Source organism: Schistocerca nitens, chromosome 8 (assembly GCF_023898315.1).
Source record: "Schistocerca nitens isolate TAMUIC-IGC-003100 chromosome 8, iqSchNite1.1, whole genome shotgun sequence".
Classification (NCBI taxonomy): domain Eukaryota; kingdom Metazoa; phylum Arthropoda; class Insecta; order Orthoptera; family Acrididae; genus Schistocerca; species Schistocerca nitens.
This window is the reverse complement of record NC_064621.1, coordinates 515948177-515971883: the sequence shown is the minus strand read 5'-3', so window position 1 is coordinate 515971883 and position 23707 is coordinate 515948177. Positions and strand designations below refer to the sequence as shown.

The 23707-nt window shown below is 38.2% G+C and overlaps 1 protein-coding gene across 3 annotated transcripts in view; it reads left to right on the top strand.

The window, feature by feature from the left end:
- Positions 1–23707, top strand: part of LOC126198583 (ras GTPase-activating protein 1) — a 162152-nt gene that overhangs the window by 49475 nt on the left and 88970 nt on the right. For all 3 annotated transcript variants that reach the window (XR_007540087.1, XM_049935021.1, XM_049935023.1), the window contains exons 8-12: positions 182–343; positions 15041–15153; positions 20240–20359; positions 20702–20822; positions 22485–22705. Coding sequence is in view for 2 of the 3 variants with exons in the window: in XM_049935021.1 (XP_049790978.1) it covers positions 182–343; positions 15041–15153; positions 20240–20359; positions 20702–20822; positions 22485–22705 (737 nt within the window). In the remaining variant the exon portion in view is untranslated. The remainder of the gene's footprint in view (positions 1–181; positions 344–15040; positions 15154–20239; positions 20360–20701; positions 20823–22484; positions 22706–23707) is intronic.

Below are 23707 nucleotides of genomic sequence, written 5' to 3'. Positions count from 1 at the left end.
TGGTTGCAAAAACAAAAGGTGGCTTGTCACTGTTTCCCTTCACACCTCCAAATGTTTTACACATTTTTTGCCAATATGAATTGTGAAGTACTGCAGATGTTTATTTTTGCCATTATAACAATTTTTATTGTTGCTGTTTTAGTCCTTCCATGCATTAAATCTTATTATTTTGCTTTTACAGCGTACAAAACCAAAGGGTCTTATTGATCTCAGCTGTGCCTACCTGTATCAGGTCCATGATAGTGTTTTTGATCGACCACATTGCTTCCAGCTCGTTGAACGTGCACTGCCATGTTTGGCTACAATCACCTATTTGTGTTCTAATTCTGCTGACACCACACAGGTAATGTTAATAAATTTACTTAAATTATTCAAAAGTAAATACAGCTTTATTGTATGAGATCCAGAAATCATTATTAATTTCACCATTGAATTGTAGGATATATTGCATTTCCTTTCCTGCTGAAGTAAATACAATTTTACTGTCATAGTTGATAATGTAGCTCAGAACAATATCATAATAGCTGTCAATTTTGATTATTACCTATATGTAGATATAATAACTGAGTTGGTCTTTTGTTATTGGTAAAGTGATAAACATTGGTAAAGTACACTTTTTATTGTGCACATAGCAAGTAGATGAGAAAGTGTGCTGATTCCCTAGTTCGCTCTTCCTGCCACTAGACATCAGTTGCTCTGCTTGCAACCCATGGAATTATATGTTCCCATTGTATAAATGCAGCACAAAACTCATCCATTCATGAAATTTGTGCAATGAAAAGAAAGGTATGTGAATTTTAACTAATTTACCTCAGTGGAGATTAGTTGTCAACTAGTTTGGTTAGTTTCCGGGGAGTTTTTGAAGTTTTTAAAGATGTCATCTCCTTCCAAATTTGATTAATGCCAGTGAAAAATCGTCATCTCGTGTGGTGATGAATCAGCTTAGGAACAATTTGAGTCACATGATCTTTGCTGTGTCCAGCACTAAATATTTCAAAGCTAATGTGATCCAAACTATTTAGACATTCATAAAAACATGTTGTCCCATAAACTGTTGCCACGTAGTTTTACCACTATAACATTTTCTCCTTGCATAAGAACATTGATGATGTGTTTTGATGGAGGATATGTGAGCAGTGTCTTTCCTATATTAGAGCCATCATCTCTAATAGATGTAAGCAAAGAGAGTGGCATGTGAGATGAATTCCCACTTAAAAGGCACAAACACTTAGGGTGCATTTGGTGACTCTTCTTGCTTGATGCACCTTATAAACTAGCTGTTGACAAACTAAAACATTCTTGTGCTAAATTGCTTTCAAGAATCTCCATCATATGTTGAGGATCAGAGTGAGCATTCGTGAAGTTATATAGAATGCACAGTGTTTCCTTAAGTATGCTTTCCAGTTAAAAAATTCTGTCTCTGTTCATTTGCTGCAATTGTGTAGGTAACATCCGCATTTAGGTTACATGTACCGTCAGCAAAAATTCTCATTTATGTTCACAGTTTCCACCAAAAGATAATGAATGATAATTGATAGATGATCATTGCAACTCAGAGACCTTATTATACTGAAATAATGTTCAAGTAGATCCTGATCAAATTTTGCTTTCAGGACATAGATGAAACCTCTTGCTAAGTATTCAGATATTCCTAAGGTACTGTCAATGGTTATTCTTAGAGATTGTCCAGTTCTTTCAGAAGCAAAGCTGATACTTTTACCAGCAAGAATACGTCTCCATTTCATTGACTTTTTGCAAGCCTCTCGAGTTTTTGTACAAAGCAGCATTAGGAAAAGAAGATTTAATTGTTTCCTGGAGAATTTTATGCCATTGTCTACTGAGTAACTAAACAACTGTAGCAGAGCTTCTCACCTTCATTTGTTAGAATGATGTCAGATCCAAGTGAGTGCAAGTTACCTTGTGAAAAATTATCAATCCAGAGAATTCTAGGCAGTTAGCTTCTTGGTAAATTCTTTGATAAAAATTGTAGTTGATGACCGCAATCTTTAAAAAGTATCACAAAAATTATTTCTTAAGCACTTTATTCCATGAATATCATCTGAAAATGCCCATATTCTCCTGGTTTCATTAACTGAATTTGGTGTAGAGCAGGTGTTTTTATGCCACATGTTCCTATATGTTTACAGACCTTTTCATTCAGTTGACTGTCATCAGAACTGAATGCAGTAATTTTTCTTGTGGCTTGCTATACCTGGATAATTACTTGAATCGATATCTGCAAGAGGACATCACTAGGAGTTGCATTGCAACTTGCGTACACAGCAACAGGTTGAATCCAGCTATGCAGCTGAGGAAAAACCATAAATACCAGAGCATAATTCGCAAGTTTATTTTTATAATCATCTGGAATATATTCCCTTAAATTGACTAAACCATCAACTTCCAGCAGTTTTATTGAAATACAGTTCTTCTCAAGCTTCAATTCATCAAAAATCATCACACCTATGCATTTGTTTTCATATTGTTCTTCCAAAAGTAATTCTGAATTCTTTCCACAGCATGTGTATTAATTACAAATGAGCATTTAAGAACCTTTACTAAATATTGGAGATGTATTTTGGAAGAAAGTGACAAGAATCCATGCTTCAAACAATGTCTCTATCTGTTGGACTACATAATTTGTAAGGACACGCTGTCCAAAAGGAACTTATCATCATACCACATTCTCTTATTATTTCTCAGTTGACATTTCTTTAATATAGTGTCAGCTATAATTTGCTGTTTCTTATTGAGTTTACAATGATCTAGGAGATTTGATTGAGTCATCTTAACTTTTTACATCTGAGAGCATCTTTCGCAATAGATTGATTGTGGCACTTACTGTTCTTAATTTATGATCTAATCATACAACTTCCATATTATTGTACTTCTATGTTTTTTAGTGAAATTCCTGCCACAGCTGATACCTATTTATTCCATACATTTTTCTTGACAGATTTTCTTTTGTATAAGAGTTGCTCCTGATTGTAGGGACCACCTTTATCTTGGGATTTCAAGTTATTCACCTTTGATGTTAAGTCTGCTTTCATAATGAGTTTATCATCAAAATGTGAATCACACACAAAACAGTCATGAGTCAGATGTCTGTCACAGGGCACAGAGATTAGCACGGTGCTGAAACAAAGCTGTTGCATACTCAGATTGTGGAGACATTTTGCCTGGATTGAAGAGTCATTGTACACATTGGTACACAGTGATAGCAAGTGTAACAGTATGGTGAATACCACATGAAGTGATCCATCCCACCTACCAATAAGGCACCATTCAGGCTGTGGCAGTATTCTTGCGTGGATGAAATCTCCATGGGATGAAATGGGTTTCCTGACATGTGAGCCATCATCTCTCACTGGTGAAGGTAGTTCTTCGTCCAGTTATGTGCAGCCATTTGTAATCTTATAGTACTCCACAGGTGGCCTGTGGCAAATGGGGTCAGCCTTACCAGCCTGCAAATTATACCTCACTTTGCACTGTTCTGAAGTGCTCAGTGGAGGTGCCATCTGCAGACTCCTTGTGGTTTCTTCATCTGATGTCGCAATAGCATAAGGTAGGGGAAAAACATTCTTCATCCTCTTTAACCAACCCATAGGAGTGGCATTGATGGACCTTATGGTGTCATTTGTGAGGTAAAGGGGGGGGGGGGGGGTTACTGTTGAGGGCCCCTCCAGTGGCTACACAATGATGGGTGGTGAATCTTATACTCCCAGCTCTGCTTGTGACAATGTGATCTCTGTCGATGGAGTGGGAACCTCCATGAGTGGAGAAGCAGTTTTGCTCACCGAGGTTCCTCTGGGCATGGTGTCAGCTATTGTTCTGGCTGATCCCTGCGCTAGTGGATTGTGGGTGCTGCAGGTGACTGGAGATTGGCCCCTTTTTTTTTGCCACTGTGATGGTGTGTGGTTGCACGATCATTTTTTGTGGAACCATTACTCACAGCTTTCCATATCTACATTCTGAATATTCTCATCATTTCTTATGATTCATTATCAGTTGCTGCATTGAATGGTGGAGTGAAATTTACTCAATAATATTTCTTTTGTAACATTCTGCAAATGTTATGGTCTTGTATTGGGACCCATTACATGATATTCTTGGCCTATCACCATGGTAACAAATAAAGGGTGATTCAAAAAGAGCACTGGCTTTGAAACGGCTGGTAAAGTTTTGTTTCTCAGTTGGTGACAATGCTTTGATTCGTTTCTATTTCCAGGAAGATTCTGATTGTTGGCTCAATTGAATTTCTCTCATTTGGTGTCTAACCATGTAGCAGTTCAATTGTGCACAACGTGTGGTAATCATGAAAACGTTATATCAGAATGGAGAATTGCACAGTTGTAGGGTGTAATGAGACAGCGAGTGAATCAACAGTTTGCAGACTTCTGAAAAAGTTCTTTGAGATGGGTATAACAGTAAACCTTAAAACTATTTGTTGTCACCGCTCTGGTCAAAGTGAGCAGAACATTTCGGTGGCTTGTGACAGTGTGGCTGTTAGCCCAATGAAATCAATTCGTCACCATTCCCAACAATTGAGCTTTAGCTGTTCTTCAATACTGAGAATTCTCCAGTGTGATCTCCATTACTACACCAATAAAATTCAGCTGACGCAGCAGACAGTTCATGAGAAGGGACAACAGTCAACAAACTGAGTTCTAAGAGGATGACAGGAAGATGACAGCTTCCCTGACAAAATCATCTACAGTGATGAAGCATTTATGTAATTAAATGGTTTTGTAAATAAACAGAACTTGGGGTCAGAAAATCCTTGCATGATCCAAAAAATGGTAAACATGTCAACAATGAGTAACAGATTGATGCGGCTTTTCGTTGGCCAGCGTCATCGGCCCTTGCATTTTTGAAAATGAGGCAAGACAAGCTGTGACAGCCTATGGAGACCAATACTGTACGATGATAAGGGACTTTTTGTGGCCACAAAGGTCATGTGCCTTATCTCCTTATGACTCTTTCCTTTGGGGTCATCGTACTTCAATGGTGTATTCCAATAAACATCATAACATCCATGACTTGAAGGAGGAATTTTGATGAGTTGTGAGTGAAATGGATGTGGAAGCTTGTCGTGCAGTCATATGGACTCTGTCATGGCCAGAGTTCCTGCATGCCAGCACAGTAGACGAGGTAATTTCCTCACAATTTTCGTACCTGACATGGGAAGGATAGACGAGTATTTTTATGTATTTTGTTTGTATTTTTCATAAAAATATAATTATTACTTTGCTATGTCAAAACTGGCACTGTTTCCGACCTGCACTGTATTTTTGTCAGTTCTTTGGTCATTGCTGCTGGTGTGGTGCACATTATCCATTGTTGTTGTTGTGTCTTCAGTCCAGACACATTCCATGCTACTCTATCCTGTGCAAGCTTCTTCATCTCCCAGTAACTACTGCAACCTACATCCTTCTGAATCTGTTTAGTGTATTCATCTCTTGGTCTCCCTCTATGATTTTTAACCTCAGTGGTGCCATCCAATACTAAGTTGGTGATCCCTTGATGCCTCAGAATATGCCCTACCAACTGATCCCTTCTTCTAATCAAGTTGTGTCACAAATTTCTCTTCTCTCCAATTCTGTTCAATACCTCCTCATTAGCTAAGTGATCTACCCATCTAATCTTCAGCATTCTTCTGTTGCACCACATTTCGAAAGCTTCTGTTCTCTTCTTCTGTAAACTATTTATCGTCCATGTATCACTTCCATACATGGCTACACTCCATACAAATACTTTCAGAAACGACTTCCTGACACTTAAATCAATACTCAATGTTAACAAATTTCTCTTCTTCAGAAACGCTTTCCTTGCCATTGCCAGTCTACATTTCATATCCTATCTACTTCGACCATCATCAGTTATTTTGCTCCCCATATAGCAAAACTCATCTACTACTTTAAGTGTCTCATTTCCTAATCTAATTCCCTCAGCATCACCTGACTTAATTCGACTACATTCCATTATCCTCATTTTGCTTTTGTTGATGTTCATCTTACATCCTCCTTTCAAGACACTGTCCATTCCGTTCAACTGCTCTTCCAAGTCCTTTGCTGTCTCTGACAGAATTACAATGTCATCGGTGAACCTCAAAGTTTTTATTTCTTCTCCATGGATTTTGATGCCTACTCTGAACTTTTCTTTTGTTTCCTTTACTGCTTGCTCAATATACAGATCGAATAGCATCAGGGAGAGGCTGCAACCCTGTCTCACTCCCTTCCCAACCACTGCTTCCCTTTCATGTCCCTCGACTCTTATAACTGCCATCTGGTTTCTGTACAAATTGTAAATACCCTTTCGCTCCCTGTATTTTACCCCTGCCACCTTCAGAATTTGAAAGAGAGTATTCCAGTCAACATTGTCAAAAGCTTTCTCTAAGTCTACAAATGCGAGAAATGTAGGTTTGCCTTTCCTTAATCTTTCTTCTAAGATAAGTCGTAGGGTCAGTATTGCCTCACGTGTTCCAACATTTCTACGGAATCCAAACTTATCTTCCCCGAGGTCGGCTTCTACTAGTTTTTCCATTCGTCTGTAAAGAATTTGCGTTAGTATTTTGCAGCTGTGACTTATGAAACTGATAGTTCAGTAATTTTCACATCTGTCAACACCTGATTTGTTTGGGATTTGAATTATTATATTCTTCTTGAAGTCTGAGGGAATTTCGCCTGTCTTATACATCTTGCTCACCAGATGGTAGAGTTTTGTCAGGACTGGCTCTCCCAAGGCTATCAGTAGTTCTAATGGAATGTTGTCTACTCCCGGGGCCTTGTTTCGACTTAGGTCTTTCAGTGCTCTGTCAAACTCTTCACGCAGTATCGTATCTCCCATTTCATCTTCATCTACATCCTCTTCCATTTCCATAATATTGTCCTCAAGAACATCGCCCCCGTATAGACCCTCTGTATACTCCTACCTTTCTGCTTTCCCTTCTTTGCTTAGAACTGGGTTTCCATCTGAGCTCTTGATATTCATGCAAGTGGTTCTCTTTTCTCCAAAGGTCTCTTTAATTTTCCTGTAGGCAGTATCTATCTTACCCCTCATGAGATAAGCCTCTACATCCTTACATTTGTTCTCTAGCCATCCCTGCTTAGCCATTTTGCACTTCCTGTCTATCTCATTTTTGAGACGTTTGTATTGCTTTTTGCCTGCTTCACTTGCTGCATTTTTGTATTTTCTCCTTGCATCAATTAAATTCAGTGTCTCTTTTGTTACCCAAGGATTTCTACTAGCCCTCGTATTTTTACCTACTTGATCCTCTGCTGCCTTCACTATTTCATTCCTCAAAGCTACCCATTCTTCTTCTACTGTGTTTCTTTCCCCCATTCCTGTCAATTGTTCCCTTATGCTCTCCCTGAAACTCTATACAACATCTGGTTCTTTCAGTTTATCCATGTCCCATCTCCTTAAATTCCCACCATTTTGCAGTTTCTTCAGTTTTAATCTAGAGTTCATAACCAATAGATTGTGGTCAGAGTCCATATCTGCCCCTGGAAATGTCTTACAATTTAAAATCTGGTTCCTAAATCTCTGTCTTACCAATTATATAATCTATCTGGAACCTTTTAGTATCTCCAGGGTTCTTCCATGTATACAACCTTTTCATGATTCTTGAACCAAGTGTTAGCTATGATTAAGTTATGATCTGTGCAAAATTCTACCAGGCGGCTTCCTCTTTCATTTCTTCAATCCATATTCACCTACTACGTTTCCTTCTCTTCCTTTTCCTACTGTCGAATTCCAGTGACCCATGACTATTAAATTTTCATCTCCCTTCACTACCTGAATAATTTCTTTCATCTCATCGTACATTTCATCAACTTCTTCATCATCTGCAGAGCTAGTTGGCATATAAACGTGTACTACTGTAGTAGGCGTGGGCTTTGTGTCTATCTTGGCCACAATAATGTGTTCACTATGCTGTTTGTAGTAGCTTACCCGCACTCCTATTTTTTATTCATTATTAAACCTACTCCTGCATTCCTCCTATTTGATTTTGTATTTATAACCCTGTATTTACCTGACCAAAAGTCTTGTTCCTCCTGCCACCGAATTTCACAAATTCCCACTATATCTAACTTTAACCTATCCATTTCCCTTTTTAAATTTTCTAACCTACCTGCCCGATTAAGGGATCTGACATTCCACGCTCCGATCCGTAGAACGCCAGTTTTCTTTCTCCAGATAACAACGTCCTCTTGAGTAGTCCCCACCCGGAGATCTGAATGGGAGACTATTTTACCTCCGGAATATTTTACCCAAGAGGACGCCATCATCATTTAATCATACAGTAAAGCTGCATGCCTTCGGGAAAAATTATGGCTGTAGTTTCCCCTTGCTTTCAGCCGTTTGCAGTACCAAAACAGCAAGGCCGTTTGCAGTACCAAAACAGCAAGGCCGTTTGCAGTACCAAAACAGCAAGGCCGTTTTGGTTAGTGTAACAAGGCCAGATCAGTCAATCATCCAGACTGTTGCCCCTACAACTTCTGAAAAGGCTGCTGCCCCTCTTCAGGAACCACAAGTTTGTCTGGCCTCTCAACAGATGCCCCTCCGTTGTGGTTGCACCTATGGTACAGCTATCTTCATCGTTGAGGCACGCAAGCCTCCCCACCAACGGCAAGGTCCATGGTTCATGATATAGAAGGACGTTATCCATATGATGTATCAAAATTTCGATCGTGGAGTCACTGCTATAATTTGTGCAATGCCCAAGAAAGGTGTCCTGAAATGTGCAAGTATTCTCACCTATAGTTGTGGAGCGTAGCCCCAGGATGTGAGTATTATAAAACTCTGTCAAAATAATAAAAATGAGGTAACTTGTCATTTTATGTTAAGGGCTTAATTATCTCCATTCTTTGCTTAGCAATCCAGTTGCTTTATTGCCAATATTCTCTCTATCTTTGATAGTTGTTTTTCCTTGTTTTTTTTAACAGCTTTTTTTTATTCGGCTACTGCTTTATCAGTAGTCTTCCATTTCCTTGCAGCTTGATTTTTTTTGCCTACAACCTGTACAATATTGTGAATGACTATAGATTTTCTGTTTTTTCTTCAGTCTTTGTGTCGTATTTGTTTGTATCAAAATTCCTTCAGCTTACTGGGAGTGTCATCACATTTACCTTTATAATTTTTTTTATTGGCAGTACTAAATATTTTGCCTTCTGATGGTAATTACTGGTCAGAAGTTCTGATGTGTGATTCAGTAGCTTTCTCGTTTGAATTTACCTTTTGATGCATTAAGCAGAAATTTGTATGACAGTGCCATTTTCAGATTGACAGTGGGCTCAACATTGCTTCCAACAAATTTGAGTATAATTGAGATGCCAATATTGACGCACATCAGATAAGTTACCGCTCTTTTGACAATAAGCTTGTGCTGCCTTTGGCATGTATATTTGTTATAACTTTTTATGCTAAAATAGTCTGAGCTTGCCAGGAAGATTGAACTGTGCTGTCTGCATGAGCTGTTTGTTAATTTATCAGAGTCTGATGCGGATGATGATTAAAAATAGCGGTAATTTTTATACTGAAGATATGATGCTAATTGCAACCTATTTGGGGAAGATGATGATGTTAAACAATGCTGATTTACAAAATATTTATTTTTGTGTTGTTTTGGTGTGTCTCTAATTTCATACTACAAGTACATTATATGATGACTTTTGAGTCGCTTTCGGGATTATCCAGTAGCCAAAACCTCACCCAGTGATTGGCTTGGTTATTTCAGTGCTTGAATCTGTATCTCATTATGTGGAACAAGGCAAACATCATGAATTGCATATGAACATGTCCACTTTTCATTTTCGTATTTATTTTTTGATGCTAGCTCAGGCCATTTGGGATCTGCTAGCTAAGAGCTGTTCACTTAGCTGTCTCGCTTCCTGAGTTGCACAAATTCCAGATGAATGGCCACTATAATTTGTATTTAATCAGAGAAACATTCAGACAATTTACAACAGACATCTACTGTGGAAAATATAACAAATTTAGTTTACAAATGGGTTAAAACATCACATTGCACATGTCAGAAATGCTAAATCCCTCGATATACTTCTGCAGCAGGCACTGGCGAATATCTCCTTCTTCCTTCTGTGCATCAAATGGAGGAAACGTGGCAGGCAGCAGAGACAACACTGATTCAGTACTGAGAGCTGAAGCTTATTGTTCTAGTAGCCAAGCCACCCGCTGGTGCTATGCTATATGAGTTGCTGCTATAGTTAAGTTTCACATTGCTGCTGTTGCAGTTGCAGTTGTCATATTTTTATAAACTCTAAGACACATTTCTCTGATGACTCAGTTTAATTTTATTGTTCCGAGAGAGGAAACACACACACACACACACACACACACACACACACACACACACACACACACACAGTGCAGCTTTAAGTTGGCAGCCTTGTTGCCACTACTGTATTGAGCACAATTATGTTTTAAGTAAGTGACAAATATAGGTAACACATCTAAACCCTACAGTATCAACAAGAAAGCATATTGAATGTAGTAAGTTTACTGACCAGTCAGTCACATTCCTCAGAGTCTTCATCATCCCAAAGTTCATTTGTCAATTGCAAATAACTTTTAGTGCTTTATCATTGCATAGATTTTCAAGTTTATGTGTATTTATTAGTACTATCACAATGATGATCAGATGTGTAGTAATCTTCAAATGTTCCCCACAGCAGATTAGTAATCTCGGGTGACAGTAATACTTCGTCTACACGTGGTAGGTGCTCCATTCAAGTGATTGTATTTATATAACTCAGTCATGTCTGAGTGTACACTGCTGACATTGTACTTTACAATTGCAGAATGCTAGATGCTCACTGACTGCATCAACATTGCTCGGTATTATTTAGTGCATACTGACTGGAAACAGTGCTAATTGACAGGAAACAGTGCTAACTGACACAGAACTTCCAACTGACTGTGAATTTGTGTGCAGTGCCTATTTAAATACACACCTAGGACAGTTATCACAAAAGGTTACAATACAAGGTTATTAATTATGAAATAATAACAAAAAAACTGAGAGCACATACACATTAGGCACTGAAGCCGTTCTCATTAACAGTATCCTCAAAAAGGTGTAAATGTTAGGTTCATATCACAGAAGTCTGGATACATACCGGTTTACAAAAGTCCACCAAGATTCTTCTAGAAACTCAAATTTTGTAATTGAAATATTGTGTGGTTAAAATTAAACTGATGGTGTCCTGAGTGCTCCAGTGTGGGCTGTATGCATCGTAGGATGCTGAAACATGATAAGTATGTTTATTAATCGGTGCGTTTGCGAAATGTGCTGGAAAAATAATAGTTTCCCTTTCTGCCACCAGGCAATAAGCAGTCAGAATGTGGTGTGTGTGCAGGAAGAGGAGAGGAATGATCAAACACATCACAAGTTATCAACATGTGTTCGTTGTGGTCTCTCGACTCAGCAACATTCTGCTTCTGTAACACAATGTGGTTGGCAGTTGCTTGCAGCATATGCAGTGTAATCAGAGTGATATGTCATCTTATGCTACCCTTCAGATCAGGAAGAGTCTGGATACATCCTTGACAGAAACGATCTTTCAGATATCCCCAGAACCAGAAGTCGCATGGATTTAGTTGGGGAATGTGGAATGCCACACATCTCGAAATTACCTAGGAAATCTGCCACCTGACTAGTGACATCTGATGTTGCCCCATCTTGCATGAAAATAGTGGTGTGCAAAGCTGGAATCGTGTTGCAGAAGGCAGTCGTTACAAGATGCAGATGCCACTGTACCCCTAACAGGCTCCTCAAAGAAAAGTGGAGTGAGAATGAAGGACCTTGTGAAACCATATTGCACTGTCACATAAGCTGAGTGCAGTGGAAGTTCCTGCACAACATGTGGTGTTGTGACAGTTCTGTGCATTCACAACACCATGCAGAGTAAAATATGCCTCCTGTGTCCAAAGGACAGTCCCCATCCATGTCTTATCCATTTTCATGTGTGCCAAAAACTGAAGGGCAAAGTCACAGCATTGTAGCCTATCTCGGGGCTTCATTTGTGCACATTCTGAATGTTGTAGGGGTACCAGTGTAACATGTGCTGCAAAATCTTTTGAACTGTTGACTGGGAGAGAGAGAATTCCTGTGACACAGCTTGAGTGCTGGCTGCAGAATTTGAGGCACATGCTGTACGGTCAGCTGTAACTACAGTAACGTCGTCAAGAACTGCCATGGGAATGGGCCACCTCACTCTCTGCGCCACCTAATTTGCGTGTTTCTTCAAATTTTTTCAGCTCATTTATTGACATTGGACCTCTTTGTTCTAATGACAACAATACTTTTGAAAAAAGATATCTGTGGAATTACACAGTTTTCAGGAAAGACAAGATGTTCTTTAGTAAAACAGGAAGGAAGACTTTCAAATAAAGTATGCCAATCCTAAAACAGACAGTTATTAGTGAGGTCAAATTTTCAAGTGCCCATGGTTCTCGCACATTAGCAAGTGCTATTGCTCAGGGAGGAGCTTCAATAGATTAGCTATTTTTTTGTTACATACAGCAGATGTCGTGCCAGTTCTAGGTGCAGTATGGTTTACTGCAACAGTGCCTGTAGATGTTGAAAATTTCTTTACATAAACTGATTCAACATTAACTGTTTAAGCTGTTGTTATCAGCTTCCTGTAAATAATACACTGAATTTGGAAAAATACAACTTGAATAAGAATTTGTAGATTTTAAGTATGCATGGTGTATATATTGCATAAATAAAAGAAAGCAGAAAATGAAAAAAAAGTATTTATATTAGGAGTATGACTATAGTATGTGGAGATATTCCCCTTGTTATGTCTTAGAATCTGTTTATATATTATTTCCAAACAAAGTAACAAGGAATCTACAAGGAAGAACAGTGATGACAAGTAAGCAGAGATACTACATGCACTGGCTAAACCTGGTGGTCACTTTGTATTTGTCATGACTCTAGCCCGGTGGGATGGCCCGCATGTCTCTCTTTGATGGAACTGTAGTAAAGTGCTCAGTGGAAGCAAGATCTAAAAGTTGTTATCTGACCCTTTGAAACACAGTGTTTTTCATGTGCAGCAAACAATGTTCTAATGTGTATGTGCTGCCTGGATCCCAACCAGATTGCATCTGAGAGCTGAGCAGTAAGCAAATCCCAAGTTTTCGCTCACGTCCTATAAAAAGATGACTAGGTAAATGCTTGAAGTATTTACATAACAATGGAATAGCAACAATATGAAATAGAAATAGGATAAATTGCTTTTCACCATGCAGAGAAGGTATTGAGTGATGCACAAGCACATTTAAAGGTAGACTAAGCTATTGGACAGAATCCTCGTACAGATGTAAGAAAAAACATACACAGATGACTCGTGCTTTAGCGCCCAGAGATGGTAGTGGCACTGTTAATGGGAACTCGTATGTTTTTCTGTATCTGGAGGAGGATTCTGTCCAGTAACTTATTCTACTTTTAAATGTGTCTTTCTGCCACTCAAAGCCTCGTGTGTGTGGTGTGTTGCAATCTATCCTGTTTAATATCATTGTTACTCCAGCCCAAATTTTCCACTATATGTAGCGCTGGAAATGACTATTTGGTTGGACACACGAAAGCTTATGTTCGGTCGCATAGTGGAATTGAAACTATATTGTGTTGACATTCTTTAGTGCACATTTTGCATCAGTTTTTTTATAAAATGATTCATTTGCACCATCATAAAGTTATGACACTGGACTCTCTTCAGGGAGTGAAATACTAATTTTGCTAATTGCTAATTTTAGAAATAAACAGGTATATGTGCATATTTCCACTCATTAATGTCTTATGGCACAATTTTTATCTGGAAAGAAAGTTCTGATTGCTCAAATGTAAGCAGTAGGAATAATATGTAGTGTTCACCCACAAACACCATACACCTATCAAGGAATTTGCATTTTAATCGCAACTTCACAATTTGTATATTCCCTAATGAAATTCATCAGAAATAATCAATCACAATTTTATTAGAGTAACAATGTCTGTAGCTGCAACACCAGAAGAAAACCTGACCTTTGTTGCTCATTAATGAAGCTGCCAGTGTCCAGAAAGGAGTTAAATATGCAGCAGAATAACATTTGACAATTTGACCAATAACATAATGCGTATGTGTAACAGGTAGAAAAGCAGTTTTTAAATCAGCCTAAAATAATTTCTTCTGAACAGCTCCTTCTGTTCCATAACTCAAGTTTCAATAAAACCTGTTGGGTGAGTAGCTAAAAAAACTAAATTTAAGTGTATCGGTAGTTAAATGAGTAGTATTAAAGACAATTTTTTTCATTCTTATTATGTTTAAAGACAGTGTGCTCTGTAAGTTACCTGTAAATCACCACTTTATAGCCCTACTGACATAAAAGTCATGTATACATAACCTGTAAACTGACTCGTGCCCATAATTTCAATAAAATTCATGCCAGTGATCTAAAAAACATGTATCATAACGAATAAGAGTTTGTGAACACTGTTGGAAAAATAACGTTCCATTTGAAGGTAATGTTCTTGCTTCAGAATCTTGTAGTGTAAATGTTATAATATTAAATCATCATGAAAAATACTCGCACATTTGTTTTCTATTACTAGTTAAATGTTTAGAATTTTAAACCATTTATGAAATGTTATGGCTATCTGTTAGCTGGAACAAATACTTTGTATAAAAGCCCAGAGATTGCTGTTTTTAAGCCAGTGACATAGTGTGTATGGCTTTTAACAAAATTTAATTTGGTGGTATAGTGTAACTAATGGATAAAATTCCAGAACTGATTTGATTTTGCTATTCGTGGGCAAGCCAATGGTAGAGCAAACTGTTTAAGGACACACAATCCTCTCTGTGTAGTTCATGAACTGAAGCACTTGAAGCTCATGATCTAATCAGAATAAGAGATATTCAGCTACTTGCAAATAGTGTTCATTGTTACCCAAATATGATTTGATATTTATACTACCTTTTCCATTCTCCAACATATGCAAGTTGACAATTTGTTTTGTTTTATGTATATATAGGACTGGATAACAGCACTGAAGCCTCTCTGTGTAACACAGCAAACCAGATCACCCAAGGTGCAAAGATTGAGAGAGTTAAGGTGCCTGCAGCTGCATATTCTCGATGCTCATAGGTAATACATTTCCCTGAGAATGGTTATTCTGTCAGTTAATTGAAAGTATTCCAGATAATTGTATAAGTTAGCAAAGTCACAATTAATATTTGTATTCAGCAATCATAAAATATCCAACTGCCATTTCCGCTTTTCATGTACACAAACACTCTCTCTCTCTCTCTCTCTCTCTCTCTCTCTCTCTCTCTCACACACACACACACACACACACACACACACACACACACACACACACACACACACACACACACACTTTAATGTTCTTTTGGGTGCAGGATGTTTCTATAAGTTGTATACACTATCTCACCAGAAGTATCCAGACGCTCCTATGTAATGTAAAATTGCCCACTAGATGCCATGAGAAGTGGAGCTGCCAATATAAAAGGAGGTAGGGAGCATTGTGTTGTCATTAAGAGATGCAGTAACAGCAGAATGAATCAGTCAGGAGAATTCAGTGTCTTCAAATGTTGACTAGTTACTGGATGTCACCTGAGTAACAAATCCATCAGGGACATATTAACCACACTGGACTCACTTTCGGGAGGACGACGGTTCAATCCCGCGTCCGGCCATCCTGATTTAGGTTTTCCGTGATTTCCCTAAATCGCTCCAGGCAAATGCCGGGATGGTTCCTTTCGAAGGGCACGGCCGACTTCCTTCCGCGTCCTTCCCTAATCCGATGAGACCGATGACCTCGCCGTCTGGTCTCCTTCCCCAAACCAACCAACCAACCGTATTAACCTTTCTAAGTCTGTCCAAGTCAACTGTTAGGAACATAATTGTGAAGTGGAGATACAAATGAACCATCACAGCAAAACCAAAACCAGGCTGACCTCATCTGGTTGATGGATAGGGACCATCAAGTATTGCAGAGGGCAATTGTAAAAAATCACAGGAAATTAACAGAAATTGCTTGTGAGTCCCAAGGTGTCATCAGCTATCCAGTTAGCACAATGACTGTGTGTCAGGAACTAAAAAGAATGGGATACGATGGTTGAGAATCTTGTCATTGGTCACACATTTCTGTAATCAGTGATAAGTGACACTTGAGGTGGTGTAAAGATTGATATCACTGGGTGACTGGGAACAAGTGATGTGGAGTGACGGACCACACTATACCCAGTGGCAATCCAGTGAAAGGCTTTGGGTTTGACAAATCCCTGGCGAATGTTACCTGCTATCGTGTAGTGCCGACAGTGAACTACCGAGAAAGTAGTGTTACATTATGTGGGTGTTTTTTGTGGTTAGGGTGTGGTCTCCTTATTTTGCTTAAGAAAACACTGAGTGTATAGGGGTATGAGAGTGTTTTACAGCAATGTGAATTGCACGCTGTAGAGAAACAGTTCACTGATGATGATTGTATTGGTATGACTGTGCTACCTGCCATAAAACAACTTCCACAAGGCAATGGTTTGTAGACAGCAGCATTCCTGAAATGGGCCGGTATGCCCTGTGTCCTGAGCTGAAGCCAGTACCACACTCTCACTGTGTTCTTTTAGTTTGTATCACTCACATCAGTTGTTCTGTGTATCGTTTATGTTGCATATTTCATACGATTCTTTTGTCTTGTGTGCAGTCACAGGACGCTTATTTCCATTATTGTTCAGAGGTTTATGAAAAAAGCTATAGTTGTGTTACTTGGATCAATTTCGTTTATTACTTGGTTACTACACAATTGGTTGATTTAAGTACGCACGCGTGGCAACACTACTTTCGGCACACACACTATAAGCAGGATACAGCAAAAATACAGTATAATTCAATAAAATCGTTGTAGATACTGAAAAATTCAATTACTCTTCATTCCAAATACATGTGTTCTGCAAATTTTCTAGTTTATAATAAAGCCATGTTGTGACAATACAGAAAATAATAGTAAAAAATTGAGATCAAATACATACTCAGTGCCAAAAATACCATAGCACTAAGTTGTTACCTAACAAAGAAGAATAAAAAATATTTTTTCGTTGTGTTGTGTTTTGGTACTCTCCACTTATAAATTCTTAATTTGTAACATTACTTTATCAGCTTCTTCTGCACCTACAATGTTGTACTGCTACTTTTATTTTGTTGTTACCATGCAGTCTTAATTTTTGTGTGGCACATTTGTTATAAGCTTTCTTTTGAAAATTTGGTAATCTGCAGTGCCCAAGAACCTCCTACACATAATCACGGACTGTAGCAAAGCTGCTCACAATTACTTTTTCAGGTATTCATATTTTCAAGTGGTACCACTGGTGCAAGATTGCAGTAGAGACCAAACATTCACACTTCCCTGCACATCAGTGGACTGTTAAACTAAAGCTCCTTTCTACAAATTTGTATTTTTTCAAGACTCTGTGTTAAGTACGATTCTACTAATGTTCTCTGGCTCTTGGTATTCCATTATTCATCAGTAACATTCAAGCTGTTTTATTACAGAACAGTCTAATTACATATACGCAAGTTGTATAGGCTGTGGCTATACAACATCTGACAAAAGATTTTGCTGTTTGCAGCTCTTATGTACAATTCATCAAAGACAATTTTATTATCTCTTCTGTAAATCAACGATCAGATAGAACTACAGGTAAAAGAATCTCTCTCTCTCTCTCTCTCTCTCTCTCTCTCTCTCTCTCTCTCTCTCTCTCATCCCCCCCCCCCTCTGATCCTCAAAATTAAGGTGTGCTATATACACTGAAGAGCCAAAGAAACTGGTACACCTACCTAATAATGTATAGGACCCTCACAAGCACTCAGAAGTACTGCTGGAGGGAACTGACACCATGAGTCCTGCAAGAGTACAAGGGGGTGGAGTTCTCTTCTGAACAGCACGTTGCAAGGCATCCCAGATATTCTCAATAATGTTCATGTCTAGGGAGTTTGGTGGCCAGCGAAAGTGTTTAAACTCTGAAGAGTGTTACTGGAGCCACTCTGCAGCAATTCTGGACGTGTGGAATGTCGCATTGTCCTACTGGAATTGCCGAAGTCCATCGGAATGCACAATGGACACGAAAGGATGCAGGTGATCAGACAGGATGCTTACATACTTGTCAACTGTCACAGTCATGTCTAGACATATCAGAGGTCCCGTATCACTCTAACTGTGAACATTCCCCTGCTGACATGCACTGTCCACGGATTAATGAGGTTGTCTCCATACCCGTACACATCCATCCGCTCGATACAATTTGAAAAGAGACTTGTCCGACCAGACAACATGTTTCCAATCATCAACAGTCCAATGTCTGTGTTGACGGGCCCAGGTGAGGCGTAAAGCTTTGTGTCGTGCAGTCAGTAAGGGTACACGAGTGGGCCTTTTGCTCCAAAAGCCCATATCGATGATGTTTCATTGAATGGTTCGTACGCTGACACTTGTTGATCGCCCAGCATTGAAGTCTGCAGCAATTTGCAAAAGGGTTGCACTTGTGTCATGTTGTACAACTCTCTTCAGTCATCATTGGTCCCATTCTTGCAGGATCTTTTTCTGGTAGCAGCGATGTCAGAAATTTGATGTTTTACCGGATTCCTGATATTCCCGGTACACTCGTGAAATGGTCATATGGGAAATTCCCCACTTCATCACTACCTCGGAGATGCTGTGTCCGATCGCCCGTGCACCGACTACAGCACCTTGTTCAGACTCACTTATATCTTGATAACCTGCAATTTTAGCAGCAGTAATCGATCTAACAACTGCGCCAGACACTTGTCTTATATAGATGTTGCTGACCACAGTGCTGTATTCTGCCTGTTTACGTATCTCTGTATTTGAATACGCATGCCTATACCAGTTTCTTTGTCACTTCAGTGTATAATGTGTCCGGTGTGCATTCTTATCGTAGGTCATTCTAACATTCTCAGCAATGTACAGTTGTGGCTGCATTGAAATGAAATGAAATGATTATCTAGCAGTAATTTATGCTAGCTTAACTTCTGTGTAACCATAAAAATAAAAATTTGACCTTACACACTGATCAAAACTGTTTGTTATTACATGTTTGTCACGTGACCCTACAGCACTGCTACATGGCCATCAGCAGTATCTCAGATAAGGTTTGGACAGCAGGCAGGGGTTTACCAATAATAACAAGTCACACATGTACCCTGCACATCTTGAAAACTTCAAGTGTGGTGTATGCCTTCACCTGCGGGTTTATGTACAGACATTTGAGCACACAATATAGTATTGTAGTATCCAATACATGGCCTACTTACTGCAAGTGTCAACTACCAAGTAATTGTAATTGAACTTTAATTATAATTATTCATGTGTAGAGAAGACATCTGCATATACTGCAATAATATACGTGCAGATTATGATAAAATTTTAGATCCTCTTTTTGAAACGGACTTTAATTACCAAATGTGTTATGCAAGAATGTAACAGTACAGTAGGGAGATCTACTGGACAGCTGGAAGTCAGGAAAATAGTGAAAGTAGTTAATTTATTTTCAATGTGAAGAGGAGGAAGTCACTTTATTGATGGAGAAATCTGTTAAAGATCAGAAGACCATTTAGTATTTGGCTACCTGAAAATTATTCCAATGTAAAATAAAAAGAAACAAATGAGATTATGAAAGGATCTTAGCTGAAGACTCTACTGCAAAACTGAACATTACATGGATAAATCCAACAGATATAACACACTAAAAAACACACACAAAATATTCAGAAATCAGTTATTTCTGTTCTCCTGTTGTCACTTTTTCAGTGCTTTCGTCCTTTCACTCTAAAAGGACAGACCTCTAGTTCCGACAGTTCTCTTACATCTACTACCTTCAGTGTCTCAGAGCATTATGCAGTGACATAATATTTACCTTACTTCATACTGTGCGCATTTGATTCGTCTAGTTAGACATAGGTACTGATATATTGCAGCTGCTTTAAAATGTATACCTAGCCATCAATTTTTTGTCCCTATTCCTTTGGAAACACTTAATTTCCCCCTCCCGGATATTTAATTATTTGTAATATAGAAACTGAATTGTGTTATCATTCAAAGTAGTCTTTACTTCATATGTTTTGTGTGTTGTTTTTATTTCTTGTAGAATTCATGTGAGTGCATTTATTTATGGTCAATATGTGTTTGGTATTTCTTCCTCAGGTTGCCATACAAGTTAGTGCCAAACCCTTTTTGTATTATATCTCTTAATCAAGTGAAAGTGGCCCGTACAAAGGTAAAAACAGGGCCAGATCCAGTCTGGGATGAGGAGTTTATTCTGGAGTAAGTGATATCTATATTTCATAAAACTACTTTTTTATCTGATGTACATGTGTGTGACGTATTTTTGGCTTCTTTGCGCTATCAGGTAATGCACTTAATTGCCACTACTGAAGCATAATTTTAAGTCTTTTCACCTTTTTAATGTAGACTGTAGTCTCTCCAGAAGACTGCATTTCAGTCGGAATTGCACCATCTTACCAGTGAAAACAGTTTATCAAGCCAGAAAAGATTTTCATTATTGGAGTGAAATGAAATGTTACAGTTAACATAGAAATAACAGACTTTACAGTCATTTTAATTCTAATGATAATACACCAACGGTTTTCTTTTTTTTCTCCACAGTGATGTCCCACCAGATGTTTTAACATTCACTGTAACTGTGTACAACAAAGGAAAGCGTTCAAAGGATACCGAAGTTGCTGAGTTGACAGTGGAGCTCAGTAGTTTGACCAATGGGGATGAGGTACATTGATTGTGTTATATTTAACAGTATCATAGTTCTTAGATGCACATAAAAATTGATCTGAAAATGGTGGTACACTAACCACTTTGGATATTGTGTGTAAACATCCTGATGATAAATAAATAATTTCCGTGTTGCTAGCATTATGATTTTTGTTTTATATGCCATCTTTTAGTTATTACTACGTTTAAATACAGAACGTAGAATCCTCTAAACAAAGTTCCATGTCGTTAAGAAATCGGCTGAGTTATCTGCATTTTGTGGCTTCCTCCATTATAATACATGATTTTATTTTATTACTCTTAATAATGCTTCCCTTCTTTAAGTACTTGCTGTCTAATTTTTTCCAGCTCTACTTGAATCATCTCCCACACTTCCGCAGTTTAATTGTATTGTTTACTTTCCCCACAGGTTAGCATTGCCCTGCCTCCAGAATGACCTTTTTTTTTTTTTTTTTATTTGCTGTACGACTTACATCAGTATCACTGTTCAGTCACCATATACTCTCACTGTAAAGACCAAGAAATAAGCCCTGTGATGTTGATAAGCTATCTAGTTGGATAGTGCCCAATACTTTCAAGTTTTGTATTTGTTCTATAATCAATATGAAATGTTGCAGCATTTCATTTCACTTCTGGATTTGGAGAGCTTTCTGTATAACTTGAATGGTGTAGAAGGAGGAGACAGTCAGTGTAGATCGGAGATAGTACATTAGTAAGCACCTTATCAGCTTCACTAATGACAGAACGGGTGGAGTGATTAGTAAAAATTGATTTATAGAAACGTAGAAATGAAAGATGGAAATAATAATGCAAAAAAGAAAAGAAAAAAGGAGAGATGGGGGAAAGGAGAGGCAATGGGGGATAAAAAATTATTTAAACAAGAAACAGGAGAAAATGAAAGTTACCATACAAAAAAAGTCTGTTTATTAACAGAAGTTAAGTACAATAGGGTGACATACTGAGAGGATGTTTATGCTGGATGATTGTGCATAGTGAATGGTCCTGCTATAAGTGGGATTAATGCAGAAAAGAGAAGTAGATAACACAACATTTGTAAGCAAAATGTCGAGGTCAAGTGTGATGCAATAGTTCTGAAACACTGTATTCATATTGGTGTGATATACCAATATTGGAACAAAATTGTTTTTAAATCAAAGTTTCCTTTTAAGATTCACCTATTGTGTCTGTAAATAAGTTTGTGTGATTGCTTTCATAGTTATTCCAGCAAGTTCACAGTAAATTCTGTTCAGACACTTCATCTGAAGAACTTATCCTCTTTGTTTAATAACTTACATGTAATGTCATGTTAAAAGCTGACAACAACAAAAATGAAAAATGGGGAGGGTACAATAGCTTTAAAGATGTGTGTACTCTGCAATGCCTCTCCTGTGTTTATAAGATTTTCACATTTAGAGTAGTGTATCAGCTTCTGCTCTGCTTTCTCCAAAAATGCTATGTATGCAGATGTTGTCCATGTGTTGATTTTATGGTACATTAATATAGCTCTGTCTACTTAAGAGCTATGCTAACGTATTTGTTAATTCAGGTTTTTTTGCTGTAAACTGTCATTATTCAGTGACAATTAAAATCTTTTCTGACTTCACGTTCTGCACTCAAAAAGTGGAACGGATACAGCTATGTCATTTTTTTACCTCTTCAGACGGAGGACTGGTACCAGCTGTCGGGCATCACACCAATCGGCGAATGGGGCTCCCTACGTCTGCGCACAAGATATCTCCATGACCTTATAATGCCACAAGAAGAGTACTCTCCACTGCAGCAGTTGGTACTGGATCCATCTCTGGAAGTGGTTCGAGCTTTGGCAGACACATGCCACTTGGACAGAGCCCCACTAGCTACTTCTTTGCTGCGTATTTTTAGGTATGATTTTGCAGTGTAATTTTTTCACTGAAATAAAATATTTTTATGGTTCGACAGTAAGTGTGTATCCGTTAGCCAAGTATTTTAACTGGTGGCAGATATGATGAGTTCTTTTAATTTAATGAATGTGCTCATCTGTTTTCAATCAGTGCCACATTTTTATTTCACTTATAAATCATTATCTGCTACACTAGCAACTACTGCTTTTAGCATATTCATTTCCAGTTGTTGTTGTTGTTTGTGGTTGTGGTTGCCCCCCCCTTTTTTTACTTCCCCCAAAATTATGAGTTCAGCTGCCAGAGACTGTGTGTGTGTGTGTGTGTGTGTGTGTGTGTGTGTGTGTGTGTGTGTGTGTGTGTGTGTGTGTGTGTGTGCGTGCGCGTGCGTGTGCGTGCTCGCGCTTGTGTGTGTGTGTGTGTGTGTGTGTTGTCTAATTTTGACAAAGGCTTTGTTGACCAGAAGCTAATTGTCCGACGGTCTTTTTGTTGTGCCCTTCTGCGACTCAGCATCTCTGCTATACTATGAGTAGCAACTATTCCTTTCATTATATTGATACTTATTCCAATGTAACATTGCGACATTCCATCCTAGATTTTCCGTTGTTTAACAAAGTTATTCTCATAAAAATAGAACTGTTTCATTAGGGAAGTAATAGATATTTATTTTTCTTTCCCCCTACTTTAAAAATTTTCATTTAGCATAAAACAGTTAAATACTTGAAGCTACAACTGTTATTTAGTGCAAATTCTGACATAAGAATTCTCCTAAGGGGATAAGTCAGCTCTTTTTTAATATAAAAAATCAAATTAAAAACCTTGACAATATTTTCATAGTAAAATTATAGCTTACAGCAAACATGCTGCCTCATGATTCATCTTATGTGTTGTAACTATTTCTTCCAATGATGTATTATCTGTTTTATCTTGGTGTGACAAGTTGTTCTCTCCGACTTTTTTCTAATTGCTTTAAAATCCAGTTAGACCACATTTCTAGGAGTAACTT